Here is a 16,337-nt window from a genome sequence, read left to right on the forward strand (position 1 = left end):
TACAGTAGTCAATGCAGAGTTGTTCTTTCTCACAAAGCTCTGTCAAATTTTGCAGCGGCAAGGTGGCAAAAGCGCCGGGAGAGAGGAGACCCCAGCCCCTCCCTCAGAGCAGGAAAGAGGGAGCTGCTAAGAAGCGACAGCTCTGACTCAGCATGGGCGGGGTGGAGTGTGACAGCAGCCAAAGCCCCTGACATACAAGAGCAGCCCCTGGGGAGCATGAGCAACCAGCAGCGCAGGTGAACAAGGCCGGCAAAGAGGGTGCGGCGCAGCAGTTTTCGTGAGCAGGGTGTGCAGGGAAGGTGTGCAGGCAGGGCGCAGTTCCCCTCCTGGCAGCCCAACTAGTGGACATCACCCTCCCAGGTGACATCTTCGGGATGATTTCCACCCATGGGAAAGCTGTTGGCAGAAAGAGCGTGAGGACCCAGATGGGGGTCCCGCACAAACACACAGCTGTCCAGGTCGCTTGGTGCAGGGAGTGCCTGAGCCTGGCGCTTTTGCTGGAGGGGAGCAGAGATAGCAGCTGTGTTTGGGGTGGCCAGGTAAATGATCTGCTGAGCCTGGTGGCAGAACTGAAAGAGGAAGTGGAGAGGTTAAGGAACATCAGGGAATGTGAGAGGGAGATTGACTGGTGGAGCAGCACCCTGCCATCCCTGAGGCCAAGGCAGCAGGAGGCGGCTCCACAAGAAGCAGAGGACCCCCTATCCTCTTGCCACCAAGCAGACAGAGGGGACCTAAGAGACAGGGGGGAATGGAAAAAGGTCCCTGCTCAGGACGGCAAGCGAGTCCCCTCCCGGCCTCCCTCACCTTCCCAGCTGCCCTTCAGCAACAGATACAGGGCCCTGGAATGTGAGTGCCTGGCAAATGAGGATGTGGGTGAAGGTGCATCCAGGGGGTTGCCTAGGACGAGTCAGTTATCCCCTTGTTCTATGACCGCCCTAGCTAAGAAGAAAAGGAGGGTAATTGTCTAGGCGATTCCCTAGTGAAGTAGACAGAGGGCATGATGTGCCGACCAGACCTATTCCACAGGGAATACTACTGCCTCCCTGGGGCCCAGGTTAGGGATGTTGCTAGGAAAGTGCCTGGTCTGCTGTGGCCCTCTGATTATTACCTGCTGTTGGTAATGCAGGTTGGTGGTGATGAAATCACGGAGAGAAGTCGCAAGACCATCAAAAGGGACTTCAGGGCAGTGGGGTGGCTGGTTGAAGGATCAGGGGCACAGGTGGTGTTTTCTTCAGTCCCATCAGTGGCAGGGAAGAGCACTGAAAGGGGCAGGAAAACTCACCTGATTAACAGGTGGCTCAGAGACTGGTGTCATCGGTGGAATTTTGGATTCTTTCATCATGGCGAGGTTTACATGGCACCGGGCCTGCTGACATCAGATAGAGTCCAGTTGTCTCCAAGAGGAAAAAGGATTCTTGCCCACGAGCTGGCAGGGTTCATTGAGAGGGCTTTAAACTAGGTTCGAAGGGGGAAGGGGACATCGCCCAGCTCACTAGAGATGAGCCCAGGCATGGCATGCCAGTGTCAGGGGTGAGATCAACAGCCCAGCTCAAGTGCATCTACACCAAAGCACGTAAGCATGGGCAATGTACAGGTGGAGCTGGAAGCCATTGTACAGCAGGACAGCTATGACCTGTTCACCATCACAGAAACGTTGTGGGACAGTTTGCCTGACTGGAGTGGTGTCATAGATGGCTACACACTCTTTAGGAAAGACAGGCCAACAAGGTGAGGTGGTGGAGTTTCTCTGTCTGTGAGGGAGCAAAAGGAATGTATTGAGCTCTGCCTGAGGGGTGGATGAAGAACGAGTTGAGAGCTTATGGGTTAGAATTAAGGGACAGCCTCATATGGGTAACATTATTGTGGGTGTGTACTAGACGCCACCTGACCAGGAGGAGGAAGTTGATGAGGCCTTCTACAAGCAGATGAAAGCAGCCTCACAGTCACAGGCCCTTATTCTTGTGGGGAACTTCAACCACACTGATATAATCTGGGAAGACCATACAGCCAGGCACCTGCAGTCCTGGAAGTTCCTACAGAGTATCAATGAGAACTTTCTGATGCAAGTGGTGGAGGAACCAACAAGGAGAGGCGCTCTGCTGGACCTTGTACTAATGAACAAAGAGGGACTGGTTGAGCATGTGAAGATTGGAGGTAACCTTGGCTGCAGTGACCATGAAATGGTGAACTTCAGGATCCTGCGTGGAGGAAGCAGGGCAATAAGTAGGATCAAAAACCTGGAATTCAGGAGAGCCGGTTTTGGCCTCTTCAAGGAGCTACTTGGAGGCATCCCATGTGTCAGGGGTCTAGAAGGCAGGGGGGACCAGGAGAGCTGGTCGCTGTTTAAAGATCACTTCCTCCATGCTCAGGATTGGTGGATCCCCCTAAGCAGGAAATGTAGAAAAGGAGGCAGGAGACCCGTGTGGGTGAGCAAAGATATTCTAGGGGAGTTCAGATGGAAGAGAAAGGTCTAAGGAATGTAGATAGAGGGACAGGCCACTTGGGAAGAGTACAGGAATGTTGTCAAAGCATGCAGGGATGCAACGAGGAAGGCTAAGGTCCACTTGGAATTGAATCTGTCAAGGCATGTCAAGGACATCAAGAAAAGCTTCTGCAAGTACATCAGCAGGAAACGGAAAATTAGGAATAATGTGAGGCCACTGCTGAACGAGGTGGGTGTGCTGGTGATGGAGGATGCAGAGAAGGCAGAGTTACTGAATGCCTTCTTTGCTTCAGTTGTCAGTGCTAAGGCCGGCCCTCAGGCATCCCAGGCCCTGGAGGTAAGAGAGGAAGCCTGCAGAAAGGATGACCTTCCCTTGGTCGAGGAGGACTGTGTGAGAGATCACTTATGCAATCTGGACACCCACAAATCCATGGGCCCCAAAGGAAAGCACCCACGAGTACTGAGGGAGCTGACAGATTTCATTGCTGAGCCACTCTCCGTCATCTGTGGAAGGTCCTGGAGGACAGGAGAGGTGCCCAAGGACTGGAGCAAAGCCAATGTCACTCCAGTCTTCAAAAAGGGCAAGAAGGAGGATCGAGGGAACTACAGACCGGCCAGCCTTACCTCCATCCTGGGAAAGATGATGGAGCAACTCATTGTAGAGATCATCACCAAGTAAGTGGAGGAAAAGAACGTTATCAGGAGTAGTTCAGCATGGATTCATACAGGGGAAATCATGCTTGACCAATCTGATAGCTTTCTATGATGGCAAGTGGCTGGGTAGAGCGGAACATGAGGAATATCTTCGTCACTTTGAGGGTGACGTAGCACTGGAACAGGTTGCCCAGAAAGGCTGTGAAATCTCCTTCTCGGGAGATATTCAAGACCAGCCTGGACAAGTTCCTGTGCAGCCTGCTTTAGGTGACCCTGCTTTGGCAGGGGTGTTGGAGTAGATGACCCACAGAGGTCCTTTCCAAGCCCTAAGATTCTGTGATTCTGTGATTCTGTGATACTGTGAACGTTTGATATTAACTTTCTAGTATTCTCCCTTCTCTGAGGTAAAGATTGACAAAGTACATTACTTCAGTCTGGAGGCGCAGCTGGTAGAGCATTCAGGAAATTTGTGGGAAGCAGGGAATTGCTGGCAGGCCTCTGCAGGTCTTGTGGGCACTGAGCTTCTGGCTGCCACAGAGCCCAGTTCAATCCAGGTCGGGGGAAACTGGTCCCTCTGCCAAGAGGGTCCCTGAGTGGGCAAAGGCCTGTGCAAAGCAGTGAGGTGGGGGACAGTAAGCTTTCCAATTCTCCCCACAGCTCCATCTGCAGACGGGAATGGTGAGGTGGTGAAGAACAACATGTTTTGATTCTAAATGTTTTGGGGGATGGATGCCACAAAGACGGCATGCGTGTTTGGGGGAAGACAGGGAGGTGGACATTTGGTGAGCAAAACCTGCTGGCACTGAGAGACTTTGATCTTTGGAAATGCAGAGGACTACAGCCACCCCTTGCACAATGCCCTCATGAAAAGGTAAGTTCCTGACGACAGGCTGGTGTAGTGATGCTGACCAGAAGACCGTTGTACATTGAGAAGTGAATGATCCACAATCCAGTTAACCTGGGCAGAACCATTGTATCATTTAGGTTGAAAAAGGTCCTCGAGACAACTGAGTGTGACTGTTACCCTAGCACTACGAAGTCCACCGCTTAATTGTGTCACTCAGCACTATGTCCAGGGATGAACTGTGAGGTGGTGGAGCACAACGTGTTTTAATTCAAAATGTTTTGGGCGATGGATGGCACAAAGACAGCATCTATGTTTCTTTGTGGAAGTCTTTTGGGAAGCAACAAGAGGTGAGTATTTAGTGGGTGAAAACTGCTACGAGGGAGAGGACTCACTCTCGAGAAATGCACAGAACAACAGCTGCCCCTGTTTCCTAGGCCTTGATAAAAAAGCAAGTTCCTGAGGACAGACTGGTGTAATGATGCTGACCAGAAGACCACCGCACATTGAGAATTTAGTGACCCACAGTCCAGTTAATCCAGTTAACAGGTCTGTGCTGTGCTGTCCTTTGCTGTGCTACATAAATGCCTGGTCAGCAGGATGAACTTGGCCAGCTCATTGCAGAGCAGCCTACAGGCAGCTCCCACTTGCTACTGGCAAGAAAGGCACCTGAGAGTAAGAAGTCCACATGCGTACTTCTTTTCCTGTGACACTAGAAATAACAAACAGATTTACTTGCTTGCAGGAAAGTGTTATAATGGCTGAACCACTTGGATGGGGGCACTCTTTCTTTTCTGTGACCAGGGTTTGCATGGCACACTGTATGTGGCTGGAATCCTGTGTGAAGCTACTCTGCTCAGGGTTCTCTGCAGCTAAAGGGATGTGTGATTACCTGTGATAATCTCTTCCAGTAGCATGAGCGGTAATAAAGATGGTTGTTAATAACATTTTCGAGAATCAGCGTGTGTCTCTTACTGAGCTGACAAGGAATCAGCCTCTCCCAGTGTAAAACTGCTGCTGCTGGGGTTGTTGCAACTCATGGTTCATGTGTCTGATGCAGTTCATATGTCGAGGGTTTACTATGATTTTACCCTATGAGAAGGGAAGGCTGTTTCTTGTATTGAAGGGTCTGAACCCACTGCTGAGCTTTCCCAAGGGGCTCATCAGAGATGCTGTTTCAGAAGGTTAACTGCTTTAGCTCAGGTAATCAACAGCCCAATGAAAGGAGACACAGTTCTGGAGTTCACTAGTTGTTCACTAACTCAAGTGAGCTTTTCAGAGACATCAAGATTGGAGGCAGCCAGTGCTGCAGTGATCATGCACTGATGGAGTTCACAGTTCAAGGGAGGTGATTCTGCCCCTCTACTCTGCTTTAGTGTGACTTCACCTGGAGTCCTGCATCCAGTTCTGGAGCCCTCAGTACAAGAAAAAGTCCTGTAGAGTGGGTCCAGAAGGGAGCCACAAAAATGATCAGAGGATTGGAACACCTCTCCTTTGGGGACAAGCGAAGAAAGTTGTGGTTGTTTAGCCTGAAGAAGAGCAGGCTTCAGGTAGACTTATTGTGGCCTTTCAATACTTAAAGGGGGCTTATAAGATGGGGACAGGCTTTTTAACAGGGTATGTAGCGATAGGACAAGGGGTAATGGCTTTAAACTAAAAGAGGGTATATTACAACTAGATACGAGCAATTATTTTATGATGTGGGTGGTGAAACACTGGAACAGGCATCCCAGAGAAGTGGTAGATGACTCAAACCTGGAAACTTTCAAAGTCAGGCTGGAAGGGGCTCGAAGTCACCTGATGTGGTTAAGATATCCATGCTTGTTGTGGAGGGGGGTTGAACTAGATGACCTTTAAAGGTTCTTTCCAACCCAAACCATTCTATGGTTCTACGAAACAACGCAGTGGGAAAGACTTGTCTGAGATCCATGCACGACCCCTGATTCTGTAAGCACTGTTATCGGGGATGATCGCAAGAGCGGGGCTGCGGCAAGCGTTGTTCGCCGAGCACGAGTGGAAGCCGCTTCCAAGCGCCCGCACGCTGCAGTTCCTGTCAGTGGCTGCGAGTGTCGCTGTTGGCTCGCGATGGGCCGAACGGGGCGGCGGCCGCCGGAGCATCGGCGAGGAGGCGAGCGAGCCGCGGGGCTGCACGGTCCGAGCCCACAGCAGCGCGGTGGGAGCGAGCCGAGCAGGGGCTGCTCGCGGAAAGCCTCGGCGGGAGGAGCGCAGCGACAGTGGCTACCCGCAGGCCGGATGTGATGGGCGGAGGGGCGAGCGGGCAGCTGCTGCCGGGCTTTGCGATGGCGGAGAGAGGACAAGGCAGCGGCCGGCGGGAGCGAGCCCTGCTGTGGTGCGTCCTGGTGGCGGCGTGGGAGGCGGCGTGGGGGCAGCTACGCTACTCGATTCCCGAGGAGATGCCGAAGGGCTCGTTCGTGGGCGACGTGGCCAAGGACCTAGGGCTGCAGCTGCCGGCGCTCCGCCATCGAGACCTCAGCATCTTGGACAAAGGTAGGACGCAATATTTCGCTCTGCACGGGAAGACGGGACATTTAGTGACGGCGGAGAGGATAGACAGAGAGCAGCTGTGCCGGCTGCTGGAGAAATGCGTTCTGCGCTGTGAGGTGATAGTGGAGGGGGAAATAAAGATTTACGGAATCGAAGTGGAGATCATGGACATTAACGACAACGCCCCAAGCTTCCGAGAGGCAGAAATGCAACTGAGAATGAGCGAGATGACAGCGCCGGGGTCGCGGTTTCCCCTGGCCGAGGCTCACGACCCGGACGTGGGACCGAATTCGCTGCAGAACTACGAGCTGAGAGGCGACGAGCACTTCTCGCTGGCCCTGCAGGCGGGCCCCGGCGGCGATCGGCGTCCCGAGCTGGTGCTGGCGAAGGCGCTGGACCGGGAGGAGGCGGCGTTTCACGAGCTGGTGCTGAGGGCGAGTGACGGTGGCGAGCCGTCGCGGACGGGCACGGCGCGGATCCGCGTGGCGGTGCTGGACGCGAACGACAACGCGCCCGTGTTCAGCCAGGCGGAGTACACGGTGCGTGTGCCGGAGGACGTGCCCGTGGGCTCCGTCCTCGTCACCCTCACTGCCACCGACGCCGACGAGGAACTATACGGGCACGTGAAATATTCCTTGAAAAAAATCACAGAGAAAGCCTCACAGATATTTAATCTGAACGGTGAGTCGGGAGTGATCACGCTGGTGCGGAGCCTGGATTTCGAGGAAAGCGACTCCTACGAACTGGAGGTGCAAGCAGAAGACGGAGGCGGGCTTTACAACACAGCCAAAGTCGCGATCGCCGTGACCGATGTGAATGACAACGAGCCTGAATTGACAGTGTCGTCGGCGCTGAAGGAGATCTCGGAGGATGCCCCGTCGGGGACGGTGGTGGCCCTGCTGCACGTGCAGGACCGGGACTCGGGGACGAACGGCGAGGTGCGGTGCAGCATCGCCGAGAGCCTCCCGTTCCGTCTGGAGAAAGCCTTTGAGGACTACTACCGCGTGGTGACGGCGAGGGAGCTGGACCGGGAGGAGGTGTCGGAGTACAACGTGACGGTGCGGGCGGCGGACGGCGGGTCGCCGGCGCTGTGGAGCAGCGCGGTGCTGGCGCTGCGGGTGCTGGACGTGAACGACAACGCGCCGGTGTTCGCGGAGGCGAGCTACAGCGCCCGGCTGCCCGAGAACAACGCGGCGGGCGCGCTGGTGCTGACGGTGCGGGCGGCGGACGCGGACTGGGGGCAGAACGCGCGCGTGCGGTACCGGCTGTGGGAGGGGCGGGTGCGGGGCGCGCCGCTCTCGTCGTACGTGTCGGTGCAGGCGGAGACGGGCGCGCTGTACGCGCTGCGCTCGTTCGACTACGAGGAGGTGCGCGAGGTGGGGCTGTGGGTGCGGGCGGAGGACGGCGGCGCGCCGGCGCTGAGCAGCAACGTGTCGGTGCGGCTCGTGATCGTGGACGAGAACGACAACGCGCCGCAGGTGCTGTACCCGCCGCCGCCGCCGGCGCAGGGCTCGGGCTCGGGCTGGGGCTGGGGCTGGGCGGGCGTGGAGCTGGCGGCGCGCTCGGCGGAGCCCGGGGCGCTGGTGGCCAAGGTGGTGGCGGTGGACGCGGACGCGGGGCAGAACGCGTGGCTGTCGTACGAGCTGGCCAAGGCGACGGAGCCGGGGCTGTTCCGCGTGGGGCTGCACAGCGGCGAGGTACGCACGGCGCGCGTGCCGCTGGCCCGCGACGCGGCGCGGCAGAGCCTGGTGGTGGTGGTGAAGGACCACGGGCGGCCGGCGCTGTCGGCCACGGCCACGCTGACGGTGGTGCTGGCCGAGAGCGTGGCCGAGCTGCTGTCGGAGCTGGGCAGCGCGGCGGCGGCGCCGGGCGAGCCGGCCGGCGGCCTGACGCGGTGGCTCGTGCTGGCCGTGGCGGCCGTGTCCTGCCTCTTCCTCGCCTTCCTGCTGCTGCTGCTGGCGCTGTGCCTGCGGCGCTGGCGCTGCTCGCAGCTGCCGGCGGCGGGCAGCGGAGCCTTGCGCGGCGTCCCGGCCTCGCACTTCGTGGGCATCGACGGCGTCCGCGCCTTCCTGCACTCCTACTCGCACGAGGTGTCGCTCACCGCCGACTCGCGCAAGAGCCAGCTCCGCTTGTCGGGCGGCAGCTGCTGCGACACCCTCCCGGCCCGGCCGCCCGCTCAGGCTTCGGGTGATCTCGTCCCTACGGGAGATCACAGTGCCGACAATAGTGACCAAGCCTCCTTCCAGGTACGTTAGTTTTTTTCAACCTGCTTTCGTGTGTGTGGTGCTCAGCATTCCTAAGAGTAGCCAAAGGCGTTTAAAAGCGCACGGTTTACAGTCTTGGAAGTCACGTTTTATGATGATGGCCAGCTCGTGTATGTCACCTCCTGAACGCATTCTGGGTCTGCTGTGTGTGTCTTATGTGCCGTGTTCTGTGCCCGCTGGGCAGAGGTCATCATACTCAGCTTTCTGTAAGTTTGGAACGTTCCATTGCATGTGTAACCGCACAAGGAACTTTCAGCCTCTAGTTCTTCCTCTGGCACTTCCTTCCAATTGTTGAAGTACTTCTTGCTCGGCTTGCTCGGGCATCACTAGTACCCAGTTCTTAGAATTTCTTACAGTTTCGTTGCCACCCCCTGCATCTGCTCTGAAACACTAGTAGAATTGGGCAAATCCAAGTTCTATGAAGAGATTCGTATTACATGATGAAAAATTCCCCAGATATCCCATTGAGTTTTTTTCCACTGCTTGGCTTCGTGACTTAACCTTTGGAGTCTACAGACCTGTAATTGTCAGTTAGTGCACGGGCCTAGACATCAAAATGGAGTATATTTCCTAGAAGACAGATGAAAAACATTTCAAAAGAAAGTCAGATTGTCTTGGTAGTGGCCTGCCTTTTTTCCTCCATTACTGGTCATTGGTCATTGACTGAGCCATCTTTTGGGATTTCAGGAATAGAATTAATGAATAATATTACACTGCTTTATTGTTTGTTAATCTGCTATTTAAGCTGTTGATATGCTGTGTCTTTGCAGGGAAGGCGAGGCTTAGCCTCATGTGCAGAGACTCCCTGTGCTCATACCTCTTGTTCTGATGGTGTTTTGTTATGTGCCAGGTCGTTACTTGTTTTATCCCGACATGTGTAATACCGGTCTTCCTTGTCACTATTAGCTTTTCTGAACAGACGTATTGCTTTATTATCAAATGGAAGTTTACATGATTATCAGGGTCTGTTGTCTTCCCGACAGCAGATTTGTTTGAGCAGGATCAGAAACAGAATATTAATGGCATTCATCATTCATCATTGACTAAACAGGTTGTTAGCACTTCTGGAATATAATTAATGAATAATATTATGTTACTTTATTGTTTGTTATTCTGCTATTTAGGCTGGTGATACACTTTATCGCTTCATTTAGGGAAAATAAACTAGTGTCACATAATAATGACTGCTTTCAAGTTGAGAGAAAATCGTACCTTAAAGTTCCCGGTGAATGTTCGCATAGATTTTTTGTGCTGATCCTAGAGCTTGCTAAAATATTGTGAGTTTGTACTTGTGATTTTGTGTGTGGTGGGAACGTAATATGAGACATCACCTTATGCTTCACATGAACTAACCTCGTGGTCCTTACCACTTTCTGCTGTCGTCCATGAGACACAAACTCACATGCGATAGGCATATGGGAGTTTCCCTCTGTGATGCAGACTGGTTGTTAGCTGCGTCCCCCTGGGACTTAACTGTGCTGTGGCCAGCAGGCTCGTGTACAATGGGGAAGAGAAATTCCTGGAACTAGGACATATTGATCTCCTCTTCAGAACCGTGATTTGGAGGGTTCTTCGGTATGTGGAGATGCACGAATATGTGTGTGGGTTGCCATACGCAGTTCGCACTATATAGAAGACAGCAAACTGACGCTGACATGTTTCAGCAGAGTCCCTCTTTCCCTATATAGGTATCCACATCCTTCCCTCGACCTTATATAGAGATGCCCACATGCTTCCTAGCTCTTGACTCCTGAAACACTACAAGTTCAAACCAACTTCTGGTTCTGATAGGTTATTAATTTGTTACCGTGGGTGGTGTATAGGGGCAACTATAAGAAAAGAAACTGCCGTCCACTGGGTGAATGGCCAGCGTTAGCAGGAAGACATGTTTTCTAAAGACGCTTTACTGAGAAGGGGAGGAGGTCTTCACACTGGCATCTACAGAAATTCAGGGTTGGTGTGTATGCGAGAGCTACTCCACCGGGTAAGTAGTGTGGAGGGTTTTCTAACTATTTCTAGTCTTCCGCGTAAGGGGCTGTGATGATTCAGCATTCCTTCAGGTCTCTTATTTTCTTCACCGTCAGAGAGATGAGGTTTCCATGTACAGGTGAGATACAATGGCTTTTCACGAGGGTGGGATCTGTCTCTTTTCTATTGCCTTGTTCAAGCAAGAGTAATCACTGTCAACATTTGCCAGAAAATATTCTTAAAGTTTGAGACCCACTGCAATAACGGCCAGCTTAGGACATTAGGATGTGGTTTGACACAGACAAAAGAAATTCGGGGTTGGGTTGTATGGCATTGATATGAAGATGCTGGTTTTCGAATGCCGAGAGAGGTGGGATCCGGTAGGTCGGGTGTGACCGCTATGGTTTCGTCAGCAGCTGGGATTCCCGGCTTTCCTCCTCCATCAGCGATCATTGTTCAAAGTGGGAAAGATGGGTACTAGCTTGGGATCTTCCAACTATCGAAAACAAACCCACTATCTATGAGCAGTGCTTTAGCGTTCGTCTCGTCCTGCCATTTCTCTCACGGTGATGAGAGGTGGTAGCGGGGACACGCCCGCGCCCTCACCCTGGAGACCAGTAAGATCACCGTGAGGCAGAGACAGAGATCCTGCCCCACGTCCTCCGAGCAACGAGGAAGGATTTGTCCTGCACAAGACTTGCAAGTGTAAGGAATTCAGACAACGGGAAATCCTAGCTGCACCGCTTTAGCACAGAAACAAGTTTTCCGTTTCGCGCTCCTGACAAGATCTGTATTTTCCACCCCGCGCGTGAGTGCTATTTAAGGACGTGCGTAGCAGGACCTTCGGGCGGTTCCCTTCCTCTCGGACGCTGCGGTTCTCAGACACGGACTCAGGGTGTCACTGTCGGCCAAGGCGGAGAAGTGGCTCCGCCGTCGGCTCCTCCCCGGCCCTGACGCCCGCGCAGTGCCGCTCCGCAAGGACTAGAGCAGAGAGGAGAGCAGGGTTTGTCGACTCAGCCAGTCCTCCGACCGGCAACAGGGATTTCATATATTTGTTTCTCTCAGGTGCAGATACAGCTGCGCGAAAAGCCTATTTTTAAATCGTCTGCAGAATACGCTTGAGCACAGAAGAGGATGGATGTCGTACCGGCAGCGCGGGGTCGGGTAGTCGCCAGGCGGCTTGCGCTGCTGGTCGTGCTGCTGCCGGTGTGCTGCCGGGCGGCGCCGGAGCGGATCCGCTACGCCATCGCCGAGGAGCTGGGCCGAGGCTCGCTGGTGGGGCCGCTGGCGCGAGACCTGGGGCTGAGCCCGGCGGAGCTGCCGGCACGCAAGCTGCGAATAGTCTCTGGGGACGAAAAGCAATATTTCAGTCTCGGGGAAGATAATGCAGATCTGCGGGTAAACGAGAGGATAGACCGAGAGGGCATCTGCGGGGCTGTGTCGCCCTGTGTCCTCAGTTTGGAGGCAGTCGTGGAAAACCCATTCAATATATTTCATGTGAGCGTTACTATCCAGGATATCAATGACAATGCGCCGCAGTTTGACAGAGAACTTGTTGCCATGGAAATGATCGAGTCTACGCCTCCCGGGGCCAGGTTCCCACTGGGCAGCGGCAGAGACCCCGACGTGGGGGCGAACTCGTTACAAAATTACCAACTTACCCCCAACCCGCTCTTCTCCCTTGCAGTAAGGGAGAGTCCTGACGGGACAAAACAGGCAGAACTAGTACTGGAGAAAAGCTTAGATCGAGAAAAACAGAGAAATCACCATTTGATACTGACAGCGGTGGATAGCGGGGATCCAGTCCGGTCCGGGACCGTCCAGATCAAGATTAAAGTGACTGACGCAAATGACAATCCGCCGGTATTCACCAAAGAGCTCTACAAGGTTCGACTGCTGGAAAATCTGCCGGAGGGCTCCTTAGCTTTTCAGGTGAAAGCTACTGACGGCGACGAAGGTGCAAATGCAGAAATCACCTACACTTTCAGTCACATCTCAAACAGTGCTCGCCAGCTCTTCACTCTGGACTCCAGGACAGGGGAAATGAAGGTTATAGGCCCCTTAGATTACGAAGAAGGGAAATACTACGAAGCTACTGTTGAAGGCAAGGACGGGGGCGGGCTCAGCGCGCACGCCAAAGTGCACATAGATGTTATAGACGTGAACGACAACGCGCCAACCCTTTCCCTGCTGCCAATCTTGAACCCGATACCAGAGGATTCGGTCCCGAGCACAGTTGTAGCTGTGATCAATGTCCGTGACAGAGACTCGGGAGATAACGGACAAGTGAGCTGCAACATCCACGGCGATTTGCCTTTCAGACTAGAACCGTCATCAGAGAACACCTATAAACTAATAATAGCCAGTTCCCTGGACAGAGAAAATGTCTCCGCTTACAATATCACCATCGCTGCCAGGGACCGGGGCAGCCCGGCCCTGTCGAGCCGCACGGCGCTGGTGCTGGAGGTGTCGGACGTGAACGACAACGCGCCGGTGTTCGAGGAGGCCGCCTACAGCGCCTACATGGCGGAGAACAACGCGGCGGGCGCGCCGGTGGTGCGCGTGCGCGCGCGGGACGCGGACGCGGGCGCCAACGGGCGCGTGAGCTACTGGCTGGCGGGCGGCAGCGCGGGCGCGGCGCCGTACGTGTCGGTGGAGGCGCGGAGCGGCGCGGTGTACGCGCAGCGCTCGTTCGACTACGAGCAGTGCCGCGAGTTCGCGGTGGCGGTGCGGGCGCAGGACGGCGGGTCGCCGGCGCGGAGCTCGACGGCGACGGTGCGCGTCTTCGTGCTGGACCGCAACGACAACACGCCGCGGGTGCTGTGGCCGGCGGCGGGGGCGGCGGGGGCGGAGTCGGTGCCGGCGGCGTTCGAGGTGGTGCCGCGGTCGGCCGAGGCCGGGTACCTGGTGGCCAAGGTGGTGGCGGTGGACGCGGACGCGGGGCGCAACGCGTGGCTGTCGTACGAGCTGGTGCAGGCGGCGGAGCCGGCGCTGTTCCGCGTGGGGCTGCACAGCGGCGAGGTGCGCACGGCGCGGGCCGTGTCGGAGAGGGACGCGGCGAAGCAGCGGCTGGTGGCCGTGGTGAAGGACCACGGGCAGCCGGCGCTGTCGGCCACGGCCACGCTGCACGTGGTGCTGGCCGAGAGCTTGCAGGAGGCGCTGCCGGAGCTGAGCGAGCGGGCGGCGGGCGCCGACTCGCCGGCGGAGCTGCAGTTCTACCTGGTGCTGGCGCTGGCGCTCCTCTCCGCCCTGTTCCTGCTGAGCGTGGCGCTGGCCGTGCTGGCGCGGGTGCGCCGGGCCGGGCCGCCCGCCGTCCTGCGCTGCCTGGGCGCGCAGCGCTTCTCGGTGGCCGGCGCCGCCTTCCCGGCCGACTTCTGCGAGGGCACCTTGCCCTACTCCTACAACCTGTGCGTGGCGCCGGGCCGCGCCGTGGCCGACGGCGCTTGGCTGCCGCCGCCGCTGCCCAGCCTGCCCGCGGAGGAGCTGCTCGGCGGGGAGCCCTGCGCGAAGCCGAGCCCAAGCAGCAGCGCCGGCGCGGGAGAGCCGCCCGCCCACCCCGACGCACCGCAGGTTGGTAAGCCCGCGCGGTCCTTCTCTCGGCGCCTTTCCTAACCTCGGGCTGGCGGTGCTGGGCTGTTGCGCCTCCTGTGTCTGCTTTGGCGGCTAGTGCCGACCTGTGTTCCCAGGGACGGATGAATTAATCCGTTAACGGTACTTTTTCGGCAGCAGGCAGTGCTAAACGGCACGTGCTGCCTGATCCGCTGTCAGCCGTGTCGGCTCGGCGGAGAGGCTCTTGCCGTTCAGCTTGTGCTGGATGAAACGACCCAAGCGTTATGAACCTCTTCGGTGTAAACAGCTCTGCTGATGCTGGATGTCCACCAGGCAAAATAAGTTGTTTACAAAACCTGTCCTGTCCAAAATGGTCTCGTTAGTAAGGGTGACCGCGTGTCTTCGCTGTGCAGAATGGGATCCTTGGACCTTTCTGGAACTCCGTCCTCTTACTCCTGAGTTTCCCCAGTGAGTGGAGTGGGTGGGAAGTGCTGGTCCGTCTGTCCGTGAAGGAACGATAGAAGCAACGTGGTAAACCCCTTCCACTCAGAGCAGGCAGTAGGCACTTTTTGGTTCATCGGTGGTCACAGGTTCAGCTTCTGGTTGAGCTGGGAAGTTTTGACTCGAAACTTGTCTGCAATGTTAGTAGCAGTGCAGGCGGATCCTTCCTGTGTACAAAGAGATCCGCTAATTCTACAGGACTCGGTCGCTGAAACATGGTTGATGTTTGTTGTTCTTTCGTTCCTGATTTCTTTTTCCCAAAGCTGTCTTTGTTTCGCAGCTGAACAAAGCCCCGTTGCTTAATGCTGTTTGGTGTTGAACTTCCAAAGGAAACGTGCATGAGGCTCCATGAACGGAGAAGTTAGAGATTGTTCCCCTGCCGTGTGCCCTCCTATCTTTTGGAGAAGGCTGCTGCTAAATGGCAGCATGAGTAGAACGAATTAATTTTGTCCAGGCATGGTTGCTCCGAGTTCTCTGCGCAGCTATTTCTCATTTTATGTTCCATCCTGGGTGGTATTTTTTTTACTGTTCCAGATTTGTCTTTTCTACAGTGGTTATGGCGTGAGATGGGAATTCCGAAAAAGAAAATACAAAACAATAACACCAACAAAATTCCCCCAAACAAACCGCGCTTTATATTTCAGAGCCTGTCTTCTTTTCGTAATCCTTTTTTTGCATGTTTTGTGGAATAAATGTTTGTCCTGGTGGATAGCGTTTAACTTGAAGGATTTGCTCTGGTGGACGTTTTGCGTTTCATTTCACATCTGCACAGAGATAGGTGCGAGGTGGTGACTTCACAAAGCTAGCACACTTTGTCTAACAGGCGGTAAACATTTACACGTTTCAAGCAACAGTTACCAGTACTCTTACATTTACGCTAAAACACCCACTTTCCCATTGGTGTATTATCATGAAGAGTATTATAAGAGTTGTTGACTATTTGACAACTTCTGTGAAGGAAACGGGACCTGTGTTTTCCTGATTCCACGTCTCTTTAGGCTGACTTACTTAAAAGGGAGCTGGATGTGCCTTGCCTTGAAAATACATGCTATGACAAGAGCCATAGGAGGGCAGGACAGGAGAAGTGGGAGGTGCAGGGGGAGATGTAAGGAGGGGGAATAGTCCTCCTCTGCACATGTTCCCTGAAGCAATTTCTCCTGGAGGAGTTCTCCCCTTTTAATTTTGTGCCTTTAATGTTTCTTCCCACAAGACTAGTGAGCAGAGATAAGTGTCTTCCTTCTTGATATGGAGTTATAAAGAAATGTATGTGAAGTCCGTGGTGTGGTGGTGGTGCATGTCGAAGAGAAATGATCTGAGATTCTTGCCTGTGATGATATGTGCTTGTAAATTACGAGGGTTGAAGAACACGATACAAGTTGATTATGAGGGTCAAAGAAAATCATGCAGGCTGTGAAGGGTTGGAGAGGAGAGTCCTGAGAGCTGTTCATGAGGGACTCTTGAAGGACGGAAGACGTATGGTATCACCTTTCTCTGTTCCACACCCATCGTAGTATCATGCAATGTGAGTTTCATCTTCCCAAACAAGTAGGGCTAGAACACTTGTTACTCCAGCTGTATTGGGAGACTTGGGAGGTTCTTCCTGTGTGTT

The 16,337-nt window shown here is 54.7% G+C and overlaps 2 protein-coding genes across 2 annotated transcripts in view; both read left to right on the forward strand.

The window, feature by feature from the left end:
* The first annotated feature begins 6,108 nt into the window (after positions 1 to 6,108).
* Positions 6,109 to 16,337, forward strand: part of LOC104338342 (protocadherin gamma-C5-like) — a 168,859-nt gene continuing 158,630 nt past the window's right edge. Inside the window, exon 1 of the mRNA XM_075441921.1 lies at positions 6,109 to 8,692. Coding sequence (XP_075298036.1) covers positions 6,200 to 8,692 — 2,493 coding nt within the window. The 5' untranslated portion in view covers positions 6,109 to 6,199. The remainder of the gene's footprint in view (positions 8,693 to 16,337) is intronic.
* Positions 11,683 to 14,515, forward strand: LOC142363985 (protocadherin gamma-B1-like). Its single transcript, XM_075441909.1, has 2 exons — positions 11,683 to 14,260; positions 14,405 to 14,515. Exons 1-2 carry the CDS (start codon positions 11,813 to 11,815, stop codon positions 14,513 to 14,515), a joined length of 2,559 nt encoding a protein of 852 aa, XP_075298024.1. The 5' UTR covers positions 11,683 to 11,812.

The sequence above is a fragment of the Opisthocomus hoazin genome, chromosome 23 (assembly GCF_030867145.1).
Source record: "Opisthocomus hoazin isolate bOpiHoa1 chromosome 23, bOpiHoa1.hap1, whole genome shotgun sequence".
Lineage (NCBI taxonomy): Eukaryota > Metazoa > Chordata > Aves > Opisthocomiformes > Opisthocomidae > Opisthocomus > Opisthocomus hoazin.

Coding starts and splice junctions, on each gene's coding strand:
- LOC142363985 (XM_075441909.1), top strand. CDS start 11,813: ATGGATGTCGTACCGGCAGCGCGGGGTCGGGTAGTCGCCAGGCGGCTT. Junction 14,261..14,404: donor CACCGCAGGTTGGTAAGCCC/GCGCGGTCCTTC, acceptor CTTTTTCGGCAG/CAGGCAGTGCTAAACGGCAC.